At 38.7% G+C, this 22,250-nt stretch overlaps 1 protein-coding gene across 3 annotated transcripts in view; it reads left to right on the forward strand.

Annotated features, from left to right (window-relative positions):
* Positions 1-22,250, forward strand: part of LOC127811321 (general transcription and DNA repair factor IIH subunit TFB1-1-like) — a 38,096-nt gene that overhangs the window by 14,951 nt on the left and 895 nt on the right. For all 3 annotated transcript variants that reach the window (XM_052351065.1, XM_052351066.1, XM_052351067.1), the window contains 11 exons: positions 14,908-14,964; positions 15,098-15,253; positions 15,428-15,493; positions 15,901-16,024; positions 17,707-17,763; positions 17,866-17,978; positions 18,057-18,248; positions 18,322-18,435; positions 18,873-18,950; positions 20,468-20,515; positions 22,024-22,092. In XM_052351065.1, coding sequence (XP_052207025.1) covers positions 14,908-14,964; positions 15,098-15,253; positions 15,428-15,493; positions 15,901-16,024; positions 17,707-17,763; positions 17,866-17,978; positions 18,057-18,248; positions 18,322-18,435; positions 18,873-18,950; positions 20,468-20,515; positions 22,024-22,092 — 1,074 coding nt within the window. The remainder of the gene's footprint in view (positions 1-14,907; positions 14,965-15,097; positions 15,254-15,427; positions 15,494-15,900; positions 16,025-17,706; positions 17,764-17,865; positions 17,979-18,056; positions 18,249-18,321; positions 18,436-18,872; positions 18,951-20,467; positions 20,516-22,023; positions 22,093-22,250) is intronic.

Consider the following 22,250-nt stretch of genomic DNA (forward strand, 5'->3'; position numbering starts at 1 on the left):
TATTTAGGAATTGATAGACAGGTGAAATCTCCTTAATTAGGTAGACCTTTGTGTATAAATATTGTCTATGTGCAACACATTCAGACAACAAGAAAGATTTTATTTTTCTCCACATGGTACCTGAGCATTGTGCTCTCTAATTTTTTTGTTTTTCTTTCTGATCATCTACAGCCTTAATTTCTGAGCCCTGGGAAATCCCTCTGCCTTCATTGCTAATTCGGCCTTCATAGCCAAACCCTCCTAATTTTGCTCTTTGCCTAAAAATTTCAGAAACCTCTGAAAATCCATCAAATCCCTCTGGATCTGCTATCAAGTTTGTGCCAAATCTGTCAACTGGGGAACTTCAGAATATTAATTCCTCATATCAACTGAACAGAAGAAACTATCTGCAGTGGTCATTGATCGTGAAAACAATTTTGAAGAGGAGAGGAAAATTAAGCCATCTGACTGAAACTGGTCCAGATTCCAAAGATATGAAGTTTAGTGTGTGGGACATGGAAGATTCGATGATTATGTGTTGGCTTTGGAATTCAATGAAGCCTGAAATAAATGGGAATTGTATGTTTCTCACAACTGCTCGAGAAATCTGGGAAGCTGCTTGCCAGAGTTACTCCAAGATGCAAGATGCTACTCTAATCTATTAAATCAAGACTAAAATATCATCTACTAAGCAAGGTACACACTCAGTCACAAAGTACTATAACCTGATGAAAGTTTTTGGCTTTAACTGGATCATTACCAAAATATTAAGGTGAAGTGCAGTGTCAATGCTGTGATGCTCAAGAGTTTTGTAGAAAGGGAAGGAATCGTTGAATTTCTTGCAGGTCTAAATGCAGAGTTTGATCAGATCGTGTTCAGGTGTTGGGAAAAGAATCTCTTAATGATACTTTCGCAATAATCCTTCCTGAGGAGAGTTGAAGAACAATTACGCTTGATTCCCAAACAATAGAAGGCTCAACCATGATCTCTACAAAGTTCGTGGATGATGGAGTTAAGGTAAACCTGAGAATAAAAAAACTAGAATACTCTAAGACACTAAACCAAGAAGGAATCTGGTACATATATTGTAAGAGGCCACACCACGAGGGAGAACTGCTTTAAACTCCATGGGAAAACTCAAGTTCTCAATTAGAATGGGGGGTTTATGATGCGGTCACCAATCAAGACCCGGCCCAAAGCTGACTCTCGACCACGCCGGAACAATATTTTAATACTTCTTAAGTTTTTAGAATTCTACTTGATTTAGGATTCAATTTCATATTTCTACTTGATTTAGGATTCTACTTCATGTTGGATTAAGATTTATTTCTATTAGGATTCTAGTTGGATTTTGTTTTCCAAATATTAGATGGATTTGGATTAGCCAAATGCTATAAATATGCCTAGGATCTAGAGTTTGTAATCAAGTTTTTCTTAATCAAATTTCAGCAACCTATTTAGGTTTTCTTAGCAAAACAGTCTTGTTTTTGCGTCTTCTTGAAAGCCAAGCTTCGGCCATTGAAGTTTGCTCTTTCAAGTGTTTATTTTGGTGTGTTTTCTTCACACTCGCGCTACACGCTGCGTCAGGTGGTATCAGAGCGGTTAATCAACCAATCAGATGGCCAATCTTGAAGGTAACGGTAGCAACCAGCCTCGTGACGGTGATCAGGGGTTGTCCGCAGTTTGGAGAGCAATTGAAGAACAGCGGGAAGTAACTCGTACTATCCAGCAGCAATTGGAGCAACATAGCAACCAATTGGGAACCTTACTACGAGTTGATGATGACAGGAACCTGAATAATGGGGTGAATCAAGCCGGAGCGGGAAGACCACCTATTAATCATGTCCTTGTTAATCCTAGAAGACCAGTGATTAAAGATAGCGATGAAGAGGATGATTTTGGTCGAGCAATAGCTAACCCTGGTGGTAGAGGGGTTAGGAGGAATGCGCATCAGCACAACCACTGGAGCAACGATGAGTATAAACTAAAAGTTGATATTCCCACCTTTAGTGGAGATCTTGATATTGAGGGGTTCCTGGATTGGATCACTGAGGTTGACCGTTTTTTCGAATACATGGAGATCCCAGATGAACGACAAGTAAAGTTAGTGGCTTACAGGTTGAAGGGCGGTGCATCTGTTTGGTGGGAGCGATTAAGAGAAACGAGATTGAGGGAAGGCCGACAGCCAGTTCAGACATGGAGACGAATGAAGCAATTGTTAAGAGGTAGGTTTTTGCCCCCTGACTATGAACAATATATGTTTGAAGCTTATCAAAGATGTGCACAGGGAATGAAGAGTGTGAATGAATATACCTCTGAGTTTTTACGATTAGCGGAGAGAAACCAATTGTCAGAAAGTGACAATCAACAAGCAGCTCGTTACTTGAATGGATTGAAGCCTGCTATTCGTGATAAAATTGGAGTTCAGATGGTTCTAAGTGTGCAAGAAGCAAGGAACTTAGCTTTAAAGGCTGAGTTAATGTTGAGTGAGAGATCTCGTAATGACACCTATCGTCGGTATAATGGGAATGAAAATAAACAACCAGCTTTTGATAAAGGCAAGTCGGTTCAAGGAGCGCAACCCTCCAATCCACCCCATACAGTCAACCCTAATAAGGCTACAACGGGGGGAAACATTCGAGGTACTACTTCTAATCTTCCAAAATCCCCTAATCCTTATGCAAAGCCTATTCTTTTAAAATGTTTCAAGTGCAATGAGGTTGGGCATCGATCTAGTGATTGTCCAAGGAGGAAAACAGTTAACATTGTTGAAAAGGAAGAGGAAGATGTTGCTGAAGAGGAAGTATATTGCGGGCCTGATGGGGAGGATGATGAAGAAGATTATGGACATGGGCAATATACCTGTGTAGTGAGGAAGTTAATGCTATCTCAAAAGAATGAAGATACTACTCAACGGCATAAGCTTTTTCGCACGAGGTGTACGGTGAAAGGAAAAATCTTTGAGTTGATTATTGATAGTGGAAGTCAGGAGAACATCATAGGAAGAGACGTGGTGGCAAAGATGCAGTTAACTCCTGAAAAACATCCAAGCCCTTACATGATTGGATGGATCAAAGAAGTTGGTGGCATACATGTGAATGAACGTTGCAGGGTGCCTTTCTCTATCGGTAAGTACTCCGACGAAGTCTATTGTGATATTGTTGATATGGATGCTTGCCATATTTTATTTGGGAGGCCTTGGCAATTTGATTTGGATGCTAAGCACTCGGGTAGGAAGAACACATATCAGCTTGAGAAAGAAGGTGTGCGTTATACTTTGTTACCCATAGTGGAAAAGAATCAAACCAAAGCTTCTAAAGTGGAGGGGCGAAATTTTCTTACCATTACACATAAACACACAGAGTTTGTGAGGGAGTGTAAGGATACTCGAGAGGTTCACTTATTGGTTATCAAGGGAGAGAGTGTGAGTGAGCTACTGAAGGTAAATCAAATTCCAGTGGAGGTGCAGGGATTGTTGGAGGAATTTCATGATGTGGTTCCTGAGGAGTTGCCTAATGAGCTACCTCCTATGAGAGATATTCAACACCACATTGACTTGGTTCCTGGTGCTAGCTTGCCTAACCTACCACACGACAGGATGAGTCCTAGGGAGAATGAGATTTTGCGTGAGCAGGTAGAGGAATTGTTGAGAAAAGGGCACATTCAGACTAGCATGAGTCCATGTGCAGTGCCAGCATTATTGACACCAAAGAAAGATGGGAGTTGGAGGATGTGTGTTGACAGTAGAGCCATCAACAAAATTACTATTGGGTACAAATTTCCAATTCCTAGGCTCGACGACATGCTTGATCAACTTGATGGGGCTGTGATTTTTTCCAAAATTGACCTTAGAAGTGGTTATCATCAAATTAGAATTCGACCTGGAGATGAGTGGAAGACAGCTTTCAAGACAAGAGATGAGTTGTTTGAGTGGTTAGTCATGCCCTTTGGACTAACCAATGCACCAAGCACTTTCATGAGACTAATGAACCAAGTATTACGCCCTTTCATTGGTAAATTCGTTGTGGTGTATTTTGATGATATTTTGATATACAGTAAGTCTATTAATGAGCATGAGGGGCATATTCGACAGGTGTTGAGTGTGTTGAGGGAAAACAAATTTTATGCTAATTTGAAGAAGTGTACTTTTATGAGTGAGAGCTTGTTGTTCTTGGGCTTTGTTATAAGTAAAGAGGGCGTAAAGGTAGATGAGGAAAAAGTACGAGCTATTAGAGAGTGGCCAACTCCTAAAAATGTCAGTGATGTGCGAAGTTTCCATGGGTTAGCAACTTTCTATAGGCGGTTTATCAAACACTTTAGTAGTATTGTGGCTCCAATTACTGAGTGTTTAAAGAAAGGAAAGTTCCATTGGGGTGAAGAACAAGAGCAAAGTTTCACCTTGATAAAAGATAAATTATGTACCGCTCCTGTCTTAACTTTGCCAAGCTTTGACAAATTGTTTGAGGTTGAGTGTGATGCGAGTGGAGTGGGTATAGGTGCTGTGTTGTCCCAAGAGAAGAGACCAATTGCATTTTTCAGTGAGAAGTTGTGTGAAGCCAGAAGAAAGTGGTCTACTTATGATAAGGAGTTTTATGCAGTAGTGAGGGCTCTTAAGATATGGGAACATTACTTGATTGCCAAAGAATTTGTTCTTTACACGGATCACCAAGCTCTTAAGTACTTGAGTAGCCAAAGGCAATTGAGGAGTGATATGCATGCTAGATGGTCTGCTTTTATTGATAAATTTCCATATAAAATTGTACATAAGTCGGGACAACATAATCGAGTGGCAGACGCTTTGAGTAGGCGTGTGGATTTGATCAAGACCCTTAGTGTTGAGATTGTTGGGTTTGAGTGCTTGAAAGAATTATATGCGACAGACGAGGATTTCAAACATGTGTGGGAACAATGCATGTCTCAGCAACCATCAGGAGATTTTTATGTGCATGATGGGTTTCTCATGAAGGGAAATCAGTTGTGCATCCCTTGCACATCTCTTCGTGAGAAAATTATTCGGGATTTGCATGGTGGTGGCTTAGCAGGGCATCTTGGCAGAGACAAGACTATTGAAGCTGTTATGGGAAGGTATTATTGGCCAAGAGCAAGGAGAGATGTTTCTATTATTGTGGCGAGGTGTTATATATGTCAAATAGCTAAGGGGCACTCTTCTAACGCCGGTCTTTACATGCCATTGCCTGTTCCCAATGCTATTTGGGAAGATTTGTCTATGGACTTCGTGTTGGGTCTACCGCGAACCCAACGAGGTATGGATTCTGTTTTTGTAGTGGTTGACAGGTTTTCCAAGATGGCGCACTTTCTCCCATGCAAGAAGACGGCAGATGCAGTAGCTACAGCCAAACTGTTTTTCAAGGAGATTGTTAGACTATATGGAGTCCCTAAAACTATACTTCGGATCGTGATACAAGGTTTTTGAGTCACTTCTGGATTACCTTGTGGAGAATGTTCGATTCATCTTTGAATTTCAGTAGCACAGCACATCCCCAGACTGATGGACAAACAGAGGTGGTGAATCGTACCTTAGGAAATCTGATTCGCAGTGTTTGCAAAGACAAGCCAAGACAATGGGACCTAGTCATAGCTCAAGCAGAATTTGCCTACAACAACGCCGTACATAGCTCAACAGGAAGATCACCATTCTCTATCGTATACATGAAAGTTCCTAATCATGCATTGGATTTGGTAAAATTGCCAAAGGTACCAGGTTTCAGTGTTGCAGCCAGTGACTTAGCCGAACACGTTCAAGCAGTTCAGGAAGATGTCAGGCAAAAGTTGCACGAGGCGAATAAGAAGTACAAGGCAGCAGCTGACAAGCATAGGAAGCACAAGGTATTTGCGGTTGGAGATGAAGTCATGATATTCTTGAAAAAGGAACGGATTCCTACAGGACAACAGAACAAGCTCAAGCCAAAGAAGTATGGTCCTTACAAGATTACAAAGAAGATCAATGATAATGCTTATGTTGTGGATTTGCCAAATCATATGGGTATTTCCAAAACATTCAATGTTGCTGATCTTTCTTTGTATTTGCCGGACGTTGAGTTGTCATACCCAGATCATAATTCGAGGACGAATTCTTCTCAAGTGGAGGTGAATGATGCGGTCACCAATCAAGACCCGGCCCAAAGCTGACTCTCGACCACGCCGGAACAATATTGTAATACTTCTTAAGTTTTTAGAATTCTACTTGATTTAGGATTCAATTTCATATTTCTACTTGATTTAGGATTCTACTTCATGTTGGATTAAGATTTATTTCTATTAGGATTCTAGTTGGATTTTGTTTTCCAAATATTAGATGGATTTGGATTAGCCAAATGCTATAAATATGCCTAGGATCTAGAGTTTGTAATCAAGTTTTTCTTAATCAAATTTCAGCAACCTATTTAGGTTTTCTTAGCAAAACAGTCTTGTTTTTGCGTCTTCTTGAAAGCCAAGCTTCGGCCATTGAAGTTTGCTCTTTCAAGTGTTTATTTTGGTGTGTTTTCTTCACACTCGCGCTACACGCTGCGTCAGTTTAAAGGACAACAACAAAGCCAAGCATACTTCACAAATGGGGAAGGACCTTCTCAGGAGAAATCCAACCCCAATAGCGATGAAATTGGAGAACTCAAGAAAGAAGAAATTTAAAAACTTAGAAATCTTTTGTATTCCCTTAGTAAACCCTCTAGTACATGTTCATTGAATCAAGTAAGTGCCTTGTCTCTTATGCTTTGAATGCCTTGGAGTCACCTCTTTCTAGCTCCTGGGTTTTAGACTTAGGAGCTATTAACCATATGACACATACTCCGACTAGATTTACCACTTATAACTCATGCCCTGGAAATAGAAAAATTACTGTTGCAGATGGCTCACCCATGACTATTGCTGGCTAAGGAACAATATGTCATGTCCCTAGGAGGATTAGAAGGATAATATTGGATAGGGATATAATAAAGGGGTGATATTGTAATAGGTTTATATTAGTTTGTTATGAGATATTTGGTTGTTTGTTAGGAGCACATGGGTGCTGTTAGAAATTAGTTAAGGAGCTACCTATGCCTATAAAAAGGCCCATTGTAGGAGGAGATGAATATGCTTGAATTGATTAATGAAAATCTGATTCTCTCTCTACAATTCTCCCTCTCATTTTCTTTTTACTTCTCTCCCTCATTTCTCTCTATATTCTTCCCTCATTTCTGTCCAAATATCCCTCTAAACTTTCTGTTCTTAATCCTAAGCCTCTCGGATCCCTCCGAATGCCAATTTCAGCCCGTTATGAACCCTAGGTTCATGACAAATTGGTATCAGAGTAGTCCATCATTGGATGTGGTTTTGATTCGAGTTCTGACGGTGATTATCGGTGAGTTCCAATGGTGATTATCAGCTGTTGATAGGTGATTGTTTTCAATTCGATTCGGAGGATATTAAGATCGGTAGTGAACGAGATAGAGCAAAACAATTCTCGCCAACTACATCAATTAATCCTAAGCAGTTCGAAATTGAAAGGTGGAGTAGCATCAGGAGGTGACGGCCACGATTCTTAGCAACCCAGGCGAATTCAAGGAGCTACCATCGGCTAGTGGTCCTCGGCTCAAGAGGTCACGACTAGCGCAGGAGTTCCAAGCGATCGTGGTTGTGCAATGGGTTTTTGGCGATCGTGGTTTGGTTGGTGATTGGGTAGAACTTGAGGAAGAAAGCGTTGATTCATCACTGGTTGGGTTATCACTGGCAAGAGGTTCGCGACTACAAGTGATCGCAGGTAGAGCGAAATCGGAGGAAGGAGATGAGAGGCTAAGCAAATTTGCCTACTGATTGGGTGCAAAGTTTTCCATTAGAGAGCACAAGTCTGACCAAACCTAAGGGACAATCGTTGTTAGAACTTGGAGTGATTTTTAGAGTTGCAACAGGCCAATGATTGTTGGAAGGGATTTTTTGGAAGCAAGGCGATTCCAACCGGGAGCGTGCGACTCAAAAGGGTGACCTCAGAAGCAGAGTTGGCATCAGGTTTTCGAAATCCACGGCGAGCAAGCAAGTTCGATTCAAACGGTGAGAAGCGATTTTGGGGGAGGCGAGCGCGAATCCAATTAGGTGCATTGCTGATGCTGTTGCTTTGATCAATTGGGGATTCCGACCCAGACGGTGACTGTAGTGGACGTTTTGTGAGGTGAATTTGGAGGCCAAACCGATTCAATCAAGTTTCGGAAGTATTTGCATAGCAGAAATGTTGAGATTTGGACTCGAGAGTGGGTGTAGCGGTTGAACTAGCAGTGAGTTCTGGTGATTTTGGAATCAGAAACGAGCGCAAATTGGGCTAGGAGCCTTGGACGGTGATTGGGCAGTAGTTGATCTTTAGCTGTGATTTTTGATTTGAGTTGAAGGCAGGGAAATCAGTTTCTGTAGTTAAGGTCCAGGGTGAGAAGGCTTGAAGGCAACTTGGCTAGGCGGAATTTCCAGGGAAGTAGATACAGGTTGTTTTCCAAAAATTGATGCCAGTGTCTGGGGTTATATACGACTGTTGTAGCATTGAGGTTTGGAGTTCCGGAGGTGGATGTCATCGGCAAACTAACCAGGTAAATTTCGATCCGTTTAGGCTATTACCAGCTAACGTGGTTAATTTCCAAAAGAGAGAGCAACCCTTCAATCAGGCATTTGAATTTGGGAGGCGAAGTAAGGTGGACAGTGCTCCGAATCCTTGGCTCGTGTCCCGTTTTGCCAGTGAAGGTTCTGCCAATGCAAGCAGTGCGCACATGAGGCCATGGGGGACTCAATTGCAGCAGAATGAGGCTGCATTTTCGGTAGGGTGTCCTACTCGTGAAGCTAGGGGAGGTAGTGCATACATGAAGCATAATGCTTCACTTTCAGCTGGAATGGAGCCTCAATGGCAGCAATAAGGAACAGGAGAAGAGGATCAACCAAGTTGACAAGGAAACAAGAAGTGTAATACATGAAGAGTGCAAGGAATTTGGTCGAATGTTCCACGAGAAACTGTAAGAATTTGCGATGATACTTATTAAGAAGTATCATTACAACTTTTCGGTGGAATACTTTGATGATTATCACAGAAATTTTAACAAGGAGGAATTCCTTGGAGTGGAGCAGTTGAAGGAGGAAAATGGGGAAGCATTTGATGAAGTGACCGAGGAAGCCAAGGCCAATTCGTTACCTCTGTTGACTAGTGCAAGGACTGAAGGATTGGAGGGTGTCCAAGATCAGAATTCTATAAGAAAAGGAATGGGTGGTGGAGTTCCTAATGATAAGGTTCCATTGCCTATGGTTTTGGATAATGCTGAGGATTCCTTAGCTAATGATAAAGCGAAGACAACACTAGCAGGAGGAAGTCTCGCTGATCCTAAATGGTGTCACCATGTTGCTGTTGAGAGTTTGGCTGGAAAGAACAAGTCTCATTCCATTATGTTCGTTGTTGCTACAGCTGGCCGATTAGAATTTTTGTCACCCTTGTTGAAGGGAGGATTGAAGACCGGAATTGATGTTGCAGCCCAGCAGGTTGTAAGTGGTGCCATGCAAGGAATTCATGGTATAGTGTTTACTTATGGTGTTACTAGCAGTGGGAAGACTCATACCATGCATGGAGAGCAAAAGTCACCTGAGATCATTCCATTGGCAGTGAAGGATATCTTCAAAATTTCTCCATCTAAGCTGTGGAAGAAAAGGAAAAAGGGAGCATAATGGAAGCTGTGAAGGTTTGGCATGTCTTGGGGACAAGACATGTTTCAAGGCGGGGAAATTGTCATGTTCCTAGGAGGATTAGAAGGATAATATTGGATAGGGATATAATAAAGGGGTAATATTGTAATAGGCTTATATTAGTTTGTTATGAGATATTTGGTTGTTTGTTAGGAGCACATGGGTGCTGTTAGAAATTAGTTAAGGAGCTACCTATGCCTATAAAAAGGCTCATTTTAGGAGGAGATGAATATGCTTGAATTAATTAATGAAAATCTGATTCTCTCTCTACAATTCTCCCTCTCATTTTCTCTCTACTTCTCTCCATCATTTCTCTCTACATCCTTCCCCCATTTCTGTCCAAATATCCCTCTAAACTTTCTATTCTTAATCCTAAGCCTCTCGGATCCCTCCGAATGCCAATTTCAGCCCGTTATGAACCCTAGGTTCATGACACAATAAATTTAGAATAATGCTATTTCTACAGATAAGGTTTTTACAGGTGGGTTTATAGGTATTTAAATAACTATTTTGCCCTTTCCTCTCTTATCACAATAACCGTTTTACCCTTCCTCTCCTCTCTCTTCCCTTCCCCCTCCAGCACCGCCTCTTACAACCTTCCTCTCGTTGCTCACCGTTGCCTCGCCCTCGCTGCCCGCACTGCATCCTTGCTTGACTAACCGCCGCCGCCTGCCTTGCTACTCGCCTATTGCATGCCAGGTGAGGATGTCGCGGGCGGTGGCTGTCGGTCAGGCAAGGGATGCAGCGGCGAGTGCGAGGCAGCGGCTATGGCGAGAGGAAGGCTATGATAGGCGGTGTTGGAGGGGAAAGGGGAGAGAGGAGTGGTTGTTGAAGGGGGAAGGGGAGAGAGAGAGAGAGGAGAGGAGAGAATATTGCGATAAATCCTCCTATTTATTGTGAGAACATCCAGCTGTAAACCCCCCCTGTATGAATAGCATGACTCATAAATTTAATGCCCTCTCTTTCTTGAAGAATGTATTGCATGTTCCAAAGTTGTCCACTAACATTGTATCCGTTCACCAAGGACTTCAATTGCAAAATAGCTTTCTTTTCCACATGTTACATCTTTCAAGTTTAGGTTTCGGGGAGGACGATTGGATTTGCTAAGAAAAATGGGCTCTACTATCTTGAGGAAATGAATGTGGACAAAGACAACAAGCTATCTCTTTCCTGCTCATCAAATTTTTTCTTTCCTCCAATCTCACCGAGATATGGCTTAATCACTTCTGCCTTGGACATCCAACTTTTAATTTTCTTAAAAGCATGTTTCCATCACTTTTTAGAAATGTCAATCTTAGCAGTTTTCATTGTGAATTTGTGATACTTGTGCACTTGCCAAACACAACCGTGTGTCATTTCCATTAAGTAATACAAGGTCTTCCAAACCTTTTTCTTTGCTAGATGGTTCTTGTCTTTTATTGATGATTGCACTAGAACTACCTAGTTATTTCTCATGAAAGAAAAATCTGAGATAAGCAATATTTTTCCAATTTTTCTCAAAATGATTAGTACATAGTTTGGGGTTTAGCTTTGACAATGCAAGAGACTATTTTAATTGAATTCTCTCATCTTTCTTCCATAACGAAGGGGTTATCCATGAGTTCTATTGTGATGATACCCCCCAACAAAATGGGGTTGTTGAACGGAAAAATAGGCATCTACTCAATGTTATATGAGCACTATTGTTTCAAAACAATTCTCCAAAAAGTTTATGGGGAGAGGTGGTTTTGATGGCAGCATACTTAATAAACAAAGTGCCATCTAGAGTGCTAGGATACCGAAGCCCTATAAATGTACTCTAATTTTCACCCTTATTTTAATGGTTCTTGCAAATTACTACTTAAAGTGTTTGGTTGTGTCTCATTTGTGCATATTCATGCTCACAACGGGGGTAAACTTGATCCAAGGGCCTTAAAATGTGTGTTTGTGGGGTACTCAACAACCAAAAAAGGTTACAAGTGTTACCACCCAACCACTCGAAAAATTTTCACTTCCATGGATGTCACATTTCTTGAAAATGAGCCTTTCTTTCAGGTTCAAGGTTCTTATCTTCAGGGGGAGACGGTTGTCATGTACCTAGGGTTTAACCTAGGAAAAGAAATGGGGAGCCGAGAGAAAGAGAGGGAAATTGAGAGAGGTAGAAACCAGAATTGTGAATAATAACTCTTCAATGCCTTGCATTATGCTGGATCAGTCTTATATACTGATCCAAGAAGCAGTGGTTTGGCGCCAATAGGGCTGCCAAATATTTAAATTAAGTACAACTGAAGGCTTCTACCTTCTAGGTACAACTGTTGGCTAATCTCGAAGTACAACTGTGTACATGCTATTAAAAGGTACAATCAAACCTAAAAGCAGGTGCATCACAAATTTCCCCCCCTAAAATTTCTTGTCCTCAAGAAATACAATGACCTATAGGAGTAGATTTCCAGCCCTCCAATTTCAGCCTCTTCTATTTCTTCTCTCTTCCACATCTTGCATGGAGGAATCTTGAAAATTCTCTGTAAATTCCTTCCAGAAATCAGTTTGCTGGTTCCCATCTTCAAGCTTCCAGTAAGAGTTATCTTCTTTCCTCCCTTCTCAAAGGTAACCTCCAATTTGTTGAAGTCAAATATTATTGGACTGAATGTTCTCATCCAATCCACTCCTAACACAATATCACTTCCATCTAACTTTAGTAGCTGTAAATCAGTGATATATTCTTCCCCTTGCATTTCCCAGCTGAAGTTAACACACTTGAATTTACTATACACCTTGCTCCCATTTGCCACAGTGACCGACAAAGGAAAAGTTTTCTTCAACTCACAATCCAAGTCCTTGGCAGTTTTCTCATTAAGGAAACTGTGTGTATTGCCACTGTCAATTAATATCATTAACGTTTTACCCCTTACCTGACCCTCCACTGTGATGATTTTATTTGAGGGACACCCCTTTAAAGCATGTAATGAAATTCCTCCTCCTTCATACGTGGCTTCCATTTCTTCTGTTGCGCTTCCTCTTCATTTCTGCCTTCCAAAAGTAACAGCTGCCTGTTACAGTGATGTCCAAGAGAATATTTTTCTCCGCATTTGAAGCAAAGTCTCATCTGCCTCCTTTGTTCTGTAATATCAGCTTTTGTTATATTCAGTTGATTGGGTGAGGATGGGTTTTGGGGAGGTTTTTGTAACAGTTTTCCCTTATTGGTTCCATAATTGAAATTTCTAGAAACTGAGGACGCCAATGCTTCCCCCAACTCAATTCCTTTATATGGGATTATGTTCTTTCTCATTAAGGCTTCTACTGTAAGTTCTTGCAGCCTAGCACTCTACTGCCTGTTTGACGGTTGGTAGGGAGATTGATTTATTTGTCTCACACTAGACTGAATATAGCTTATGTTGTGAGCATAGTGAGCTAATTCACGCGTGATCCGAAGGAAAAACACTTGCAAGTTGTCCACAGGTTTCTACACTACCTTAAGGCCACACCAAGAAGAGGGTTCTTGTTCAAGAAGAATAAAGAGCTTAATCTAAAAGTTTATACAGATGTAGACTATGCCAGGTTTATTGTAGATAGAAGATCCACATCAGGCTACTGTACTTTCCTTGGAGGCAATAGAGTGACATGGAGGGGTAAGAATGGTTGAGAGATCAAGTGTTGAGGCTGAATTTAGAGCTATGGCACATGGAGTTTGTGAACTTCTAAGGCTGAAGATAATCTTTGATGATCTCAAAGTCAGAAGGGAAGGACCTATGAAACTCTACTGTGATAATAAATCTGCCATCAATATTACACATAATCTAGTGCAACCATGCTGCACTAAACACACCGAAGTGGATAGACACTTAATAAAAGAAAAGCTGGACAGTGGCCTGCTCAGCCCTCCTTACATGCCATCAAGTGATTAGCTAGCAAATGTTCTAAGTAAGGGACTACCTACATCAAGATTTTAAGAGATTACAAACAAGCTGGGAACGGAAAACATCTATTCACCAGTTTGATGGGGAGTGTTGTAGATCTTTAAGTTTATTTGTTATTTATAGAATAGCTATGTACAGCTAAGAAATTGTATATTACTATTTAGATTAGTTGATTCCTGATTCTTTGGAATCCTGGATTTTTAAGAATTGATAGAGAGGCGGAATCTCCTTAATTAGGTAGACCTTTGTGTATAAATATTGTCTCTGTACAGCACATTCAGACAATAAGATTTTATTTTCCTCCACAGATATTTCAAGCAGTACAAATCTAACATGGTCTCCCTGGTTTTACACGAGTTTTGCTTTCTAGGGCCCATATGAAGGCAAGCTTTGATGGCAATGGTAAGTTTCATCCTTTATGACTGAAAGGTTGTGGATTCGAGTTATGGAAATAGCATCTTTGTGAAAAAGAAAAGGCAAGGGAAAAGCTGCGTACAAGTATAACCCCTCCCCTACCCTTTTAAAGCAGGGTGTTTGTGTATTGGTGATGCCATTGATGGCCCAGGTGTATAGAAAATTGCTGAAGCAACTCAAGATTAGCTGCGCAAAACAATCAACCTGCTTTCATCGGTGGAAATGTGAGAAATTTTTGGAAGGTGCCAAACTATTTTTATGCCCTAACCTTAGGGTTGGTAAAAGAGTTACTAACGAATAACTTGTAGAAAGATTCTTTGGTAGGAAGGAATCTCAAATCCTTTACTATGCTTCCAACAGCTGATATGCTACAGCTGTTTTTGGCCTTCTGAGCGGCGTAGCATGTCTCTCTTCCCTGCTCACTGGTAAGCAGCGGGCCCTTCCATTAAGGCCCGCTCGAAGCTCCACTTCATGCTTGAGTTGATTCACAATTAACTGTTGGTGTTCTTTGATTTTCTACTTGGAGTGGCAGTTATATTTTTCTCTTGTTTATTTTTTATGATATGCTCTACTGAGGCTTTCATGATATATAAGCTTCTTAGTGAGTAAAATTTTGTGGAATACCATGTTTTCCAAATCTCCAAATTAGTAAGGAAAATTTGGAAAACTCAATTTAGGAGTTCTCCAAATTCATTCAATCTTGGAAAACTGCGGTTTCCAAATCTCCATTTTCAGTGGAGTAATTTTCTAAAAAACTGGGGCTACTTTCCACAGCTAACAGCCCTTTAGTATTTTTGTTTGATCTGAAAATCTATTTTATATTGATGGTTAAATGGTGAACCTGTTGTAAGGTTTGCAGTTGGAATTTAGTTTTGTCTAAACTTCCTGTGTATAATGTTCGAAATTTCCCCAGATTTTTGCTGAGAAACCAGCTGTTCATCAAGCATTCCTGAAGTTTGTTCCCAATAAGGTAATGAAGATGTTTGATTTGAACTTGTTGAGCCTTTATTTTTTTTAATATCAAAGATCAGTTACCTGAATTTATATGCTAACTGAATCAACCTTGTATTAGAATTTTTGTTTCTTATATTTTTGGATTCCAGATGACAGAAAAGGACTTCTGGACCAAATATTGCCGAGCAGAGTACCTTCACAGAACAAGAAATACCGTTGCTGCTGCAGCAGAGGCTGCTGAAGATGAAGAGCTTGCTGTTTTCTTGAAACATGATGATGTATGGCAAAATGAAGCTCGGCGTAAGGTGCTCTCTTGGAACATTTGACTTTCCATCATTTTAGGCTAACAATTTAATATTGGAAAGATTCTATATTTGCTGCATGTTTCTGCTTCTGTTCTCACTTTTTATCTTTTTCTTTTTTTCTTTTTTTGTTTTCCAAAATAATCTTAGCCCTTTGTGTCCTATCTACAATTGCAGATTAGACAGGTTGATCCAACTCTAGACATGCAAGCTGATGAAGGGGATGACTACATTCATCTTCCGGTATTTTTGTGATGTCCATGCTTTCCTATCTTATCAATAAGACCTGGTTTATAGTTATGCTAGTGAAGATGATGTTTTACCTTTTCCTTACACTATTGCTTCCAATTCATAATGGATGGCTTTCACAACATGTATTTCTGTGCATTTTTTTAGATGATAAATGACAAATTATGTCAACAATGCCTTAGCTCAATGAATGTTAAGCTGAGTGTTGTGTTTTATTTCATCCTTTTCATCTTAATATCTGGAATATATCTAAATGCATTTTGGAGGAAAACACTCTGTGCTTGCTGCTGGATGTCCAATAATAGAGGGAGGGCTGCTTATTGTAATCTATAGTGACTTCAACTTACCCTGACCAATAACTTACATTATCTTGCACCTAATTGCACTTTTCATAAATGTAGGATCATGGGATCTCTTGTGATGGCAGCAACGATGCTATTGACTCACAATACGAAGAATATAGAAGGTCTCTTTCGCAAGTCCTTAATCGGCATGGTGCTGTTGTTCTTGAGGGGAGATCCATAGGTTGGTTACGCTCTGAAGTATATTCTATTCTTTGAAAAAAGTGCCACAAGGGTGTTACCAAAATCTGTATGTAACAACCAACTGTGAGCTCAAGTAATTCTATGCCACCATTAGAAGGGGAAATGGAACATATCCGAAGCAGTAGGTGCAAGTTTTTAATCCAGCGTGGACATGAATATTTATAACTTTGGCAAGGAAAAAGAAAAAGAAAATAAATTCCTGCATAAGGTGCCGAGGACACAATTTCCAACACCTTTTTATTTTCAAATGATTTAAAGGCCAGGCCAGTTTGAAGTGAGTTTAATGTAAATGAACTAATGGGTTTCTATAATATTATGATTCGATCCTTTACTGGCACATGGCCTTTTATAACCACCGGGACAATCCTGGAACAGACTAATATGTTTCTTAAGTCTTTTTCTGCCACTATTTAACATGGAAACCCAGTAGCATGCTTTTGTGAGCCTCTCATATGCTTTTTATAGACTGTCACAGATAGATATGTTCATTGCGTTGGTTGATAGAGTTGTTGGTTGTCAATGGGGGTAATTAAATGATCTATAATCTCTTCCCTTTGTTGATAGAGTTGTTGGTTGTCAATGGGGGTAATTAAATGATCTATAATCTCTTCCCTTTCTTCCCAAATCTTTACCCTTTTCTTACTTTACTGTCCAATTGGCATTCTAGGATGTAATCGAAAGTTTAGGAGCATATATATGAAGGAAAAAAAAATCTTTCTTGCTAATATTAACTGACTATCTGTTGATCCTTTTGAGTATATTATAACTAAAAAATGTGAATAAGTTGCTTGGATCAGAGACAAGGAACAGAATTTACTAAAAGCTTGAAATTTCAAAGTTTCCAATGAAAACATTTCTATAAACACACTGAAACTTGCACTCTGAAATGCTAGCTTGTTTTCAAGGTATGAGCAAAGCTATAAAAATTTATTATAAAAATATGTTCGAGAATAGAAAAACAAGATTCTTAAAATATATTAGAAAGTTTGACAAAATGTAAATTAGTGGAATGTTGTAAAATAAAAGTGGCATTAACCACTAGTTATTTGCATGCTTTGTTGTTATAAGTAGGTATCTTTTCTGTACAGATGCTATCATCATATTTTCATTTTTTCATCATAGTATGACCTATATAATCTAGGTTTTTTTGTGAATTCTATTTTGACACAGAACTTCTGATTCAAAGGTTTTTGTATTCAGATTATCCTCCATTGAGTTGCATTCTTAATGTTGTTACTGAGGAAAACAAAAAATAACTATGTTTCACTAGTCTTCTCAAAATACTGTAGCATTTGTTTACGAATTATCTATTGTGTTCTTTGTAAATATTAGTTAGTTGGAATCTTCTTCATATTTAAAAATGTAGGTGCTTGAGATTCAAAAATTAATTAATGTGGGTTAAATTTACTTCTAAATTATTTAATTCAAAGCTTTACGTAGAAAGAAGTGTATACCTCCAAAAATATTCAATTATTAAGCTTACATAAATATTTATACAAATATCAGTTATCATTTTCAAACGTTTTCATTTTTGAGCTAACCAAAGAAATGATATTTTAATCTGTTTAGAAAACATAATTTGATAAGTCGTCTAATATTTTAATTGCCAACTAGTGCAGTTCAGTAATCTGGTTTTGTTTTATGCTTCATTAATTCTTGCAGATGTGGAGTTGGGAGACACAAGGTCTGTAGCTGAAGCTCTTGCGAGGTCAAAACAGGGTTAGTAAAGTCTGATTTTCCTTCTAATTAAATTTGGTCCCACCCCTCTTGAAGCAAAAAGAAAACCTATTAGTTTCAACATTAACCTGAGTTTTTCTGCAGTTGAGTTGGCTAACGAAGCAAACCAGGTACGCTTGGATCGAATTTCTCAGATGGCTGAGATTGAGGATCTTCAGGCTCCTCGTGAGCCCCCATTGGCACCACTTTTCATCAAGGTATGCCATTATAGAAGCAAAGTACAAATTGCTGTAGTTTTGATGGCTTGTACTTAGTTTTTTTAACTTTTGGTTCAGGATCCTCGAGACTACTTTGATTCTCAACAAGCTAATGCATTGAAAACTTTGGGAGATACACTAGCTGGAAGAAGAGAAATGAAGTGCAGTCTGAGTACCAGAGAAGCCTATGGTTCTTTGAGAGACTGTATATGTGAGATTAAAATTGCTGGATTGAGTGAGCCCACAGTTAAACCTGAAGTTGCTTTTAAGGTAAACTTTTGGTGCAAAATGTCATCATGATTTGATCTATAAATAGAGATCACTGACCAATATGATAATGTAGGTTTTTAACGGATTGACCCAGAATATTTCAAGTTCCAAATATCATCTTGGGAAGAATCCACGGGAGAGTGTGTTGGATAGGTTGCCAGACATTGTTAAAGAGGAACTCTTACTTGTGAGTTTGTACAGATGTTTTCTACATCGTATTCTGAATCTACCCTTCATTGAGGATACTTGCTTGTTTCAATTGCAGGTAGAAACTCATAGGTTATATCTAGGAGACAATTGGACCCCCCAAAAAAGTTCTAGTTTCTGTTTGCCTCATAGTTGCAGAAACTGTTAATAACTGGATTCAAAAGAATAATTTTTAGAATAAACTTGGATGTTGTTTTCTTTCTCTGTTCTTTCTTTTTTACTTGAAATACTATAATACCTTATAACATTTCAATCTTAGAATTTTCCCCCCTTCACAGAACAAATTTTCAACTATTTTTTTAGAACTACCAAACTGGCCCATTGATATAGCATCAAAATCTACGAGCAATCTTTATCTTGTTTCCATTTTTCGGTATTATTTCCTATCCTGTTAAGACTGATTTTGCTTTCTTTCAGCATTGGACATCCATTCAGGAATTACTTAAGCATTTCTGGTCATCATATCCAATCACAACTTCATACCTTTTTGTCAAGGTAAAAGCTAAGGTTCTTTATACTTAATTAAGTTTGTTTGTGCTGTATTAAAATAGAAAACTTGAAGTTAATTTCTTTCTTTCTTTTTATATGCTTATTGAACGGGTCATTGGTGGAGCTTCATGAAAGCAAATCTTTTTTGGCCCAAATGGCTTCTATAGAAGAGGCATTTTGGTTAGTTCCCATATATAGTCTTTGATAGAAGCCTTTTCTCTGGAAGTCCATTCAAAAAGCTACATATAGTTATAAGAGTATGAGGATGTCTCAAACTCTGAACTGAACTTGACTCGTCAGTGATATGTGAGTATGTGCAAAATTTGTGAATGTCTTTCTCATCAAGCTATTAGAAGGATCCACAGAAGCTAGTCTTCGCTTTTCACTTTAATTTTTGCCTTTATTTTTGGTAACTTTTGCTTAACTGTTTTGAATAAACTCATCATGAGGCTTTACCAAGCATATATCTTATGGTTACAATTCTCAAAAACTATATTGACTTCTTGATGCAACCAGATATCCTCCATGTCAATGTTGGCTTCTGGTTTCTTACATTCAGCCTTGGTTCACAGTTATTTCCCTAGCAAGATACAAAAAGCTTAAATTTGATATAAAGGTGTGATCAAGATTCTCTAGGGGCCAACAATGACGTGCATTTCGTTGAAAATGTGTTTGTATGTATGTATATTGGTGTATGAATATAGGCATGTGGGTAACTTACAAATAAAGAGAAGCATATGGGAAAAGTGAAACAAGTTTTATCTTGCAGTTTGGTGCAGATACTGTCCTGGAAAGCATATCAATTTCCCTTTGCCCTTTTTTTTTTGGTTGCATGTGTGCACATGTATGGTTTAGATTAGCTTCACCAACAACATTCTACAGTCATATTTCTCGTGGTGGAGGACTTCATGGAGTCCTTGCCAAATGAAGGATTTAAATTGCCTAAAGCCATGCCAAACAAAAGCTAGATTTTGATGAGATTATTAGTTGGATTCCAGAATGTTGTGTAATATTTCAAACCAAAGTTTCACTATCACCAAAAACAAAAGATTTCATTGAGTCGAAAATTTTCGTTTGATATTTCTTTTGTGTAATCCCACCTAGTGAGAGTTTAAGGCTTGTGATTGTTATTATTATTGTATACAGAAGTTTGAATTCATTCTACTGTTGTTCCAAACATGATTATTGTTGCAGCAAGGAATAAAACATATCTAATCTTTGGGTTTCTGAAGGCTGTTTGTGTTGCATTTATAAACAATTAGCATTTCCAATTTATCCAACCCGCCTCCCTTTAAAAAATGTAAAGTGAAAAAAAGAAAGAAGCTTAATCCATATAAATTTTTTGAGGTTAATAAAGGTTTCCTGGGGCTGAGGTATACTTATCACCACGAGAGCAAGTAAGAAAGATTTTTTATGACGGTGATACTAGAAGTTATCTAATATGCATTTATGGTAGCAGAATTTCTTTTGACTTGTGGTTTCATTTTACTTAATGCTATGTTTGTTTGGCTATTAATCTGCAGGTAGGAAGACTGAAGGATGCCATGTCACAAATATATCCGAAGCTACAGGTACTCTTCTTGTCCAAAACCTTCGCAGTACTGTGATTATTTCTTGCTTATCACCATATAATTGCTGCAGTTACCACTTTGTTTATTGCTTGTGAGTTACAGTTGCAGTTATGTTAATGCAGGCACTAGAATTACTCTTCCGATTTTCATTTGAAAATTTTAATATGTTTTACAATGTCTACATATTTGTCAACTTCCTGTTGCTACCACCGTTTCCAACAGACTACTTCCTAGTATACAGTTAAACCTGCTTTTAGTTCTTTATGTTCTTCTGTCTTACTCCTTGCTTTAAATTTTTTTTTTTTCACAACTGATACTGTTATTTCAACTTCATTGTACTGGAGAGATATATTGATTCTATCTCTGGGTTAGTACTTATTTCCTGTGTTGAATTTGAAATAGGAAAGCAAATCTTTTGTGCTTCAACAAATATTACCTTGCTTTCATGTCTGTATCTTCTGAAACTCGTTTGCATATATCTCTCCAGTATATCTCATATTTTCCAAGGTGCTCCCTCATGTTTCTAATGGCAGAGGTTTGTCTTTACTTTGTTTCTGTGTGCTAGATCATTTGTATGTTCAGATCACAAAATAGTATAAAGCACAGACACTTCCTAGAGGTTGCCATATCGGTTTCACCGATGTGTCAGACAATCCGACTGGCCTCCAACACATATTGGACGTGCCCACATGGCGTGTCCGACACTTTCTTAATTTTTTTTAAAAAGATATGGGAGGGGGCATGCGTAGGACACACGCATCCCCTATAGGACACTCGTAGGACATGTGTCCCCTAAACGGACACTTTAAAGACAAAAAAGTGAGGGGCTTCTTTTTTCTCTTTAGTTTTACGACTTGGTAATCTTGCGTGATTCTTTTATTTTTCCATGTTTTGATTGCATGATTGTTCAGTTTTTATTTCCTTCACAATTATATTCTCTATCTCTTTAAACATTGACTAGATTGTGAGTCGATTTCTAATTAGATTAGAGTTATTTATTTGAAATTTTGGCTTATGAATTTTAAATGCATATTTGTGAATTTGAAATATAGTTTTGAATCTTTTGATACTTTATTATGTTTTAAAAATATAAAAAAATATTTTATTAAATAACATATCTTGATTGTGTTGCGTCCTATTTATTTTTGAAAAATCTCATCTCCTTGTGTCTGTCCACACTTCATAGCCACTATGTAGTCTTTTTGATATAGGTGACCCTTGAATGTGCTACTAGCTAGTTGATTTTATTTGAGTGTAGTGACAAATGCGTTTTGGGGTTAGATGATGGTAGATATTCCGGCATGCCTGAAGTTTAGTTCTGACAAGTTAGTGCATTCATGCATGGTCATGACACTGAAATGTAATGGACCTTTTATGCCCTTGATCAAAGGCATGGGGTAGGATGCTAGTTCCAAGATATTTTTTCCTCTCCCATCTTTGTAGTGAATTCACACTTTTTTAGCGTATGCCCAATTTGAAGATTCTGTTTTATTCTTTTTCAATTTCAGGAGATCAAGGAAAAGGTGCAGTCAGATTTCAGGCATCAAGTTTCCCTTCTTGTTCAACCAATGCTTCAGGTTAGCGGTTCACCTTCATACTCCTTAGCATCCTGAGTTTTCTAGTATGCCAATGGTGAATGAACTTGCAACGAAATATGAAGGATTAATTCAAAGCAGTTGGCATCTATAGACCATGTTAGAGTCTATTACCCATTTGAGTTTAGGAAATGCATATA

This window comes from Diospyros lotus, chromosome 10, assembly GCF_014633365.1.
Source record: "Diospyros lotus cultivar Yz01 chromosome 10, ASM1463336v1, whole genome shotgun sequence".
NCBI classification, from domain to species: Eukaryota; Viridiplantae; Streptophyta; class Magnoliopsida; order Ericales; family Ebenaceae; genus Diospyros; species Diospyros lotus.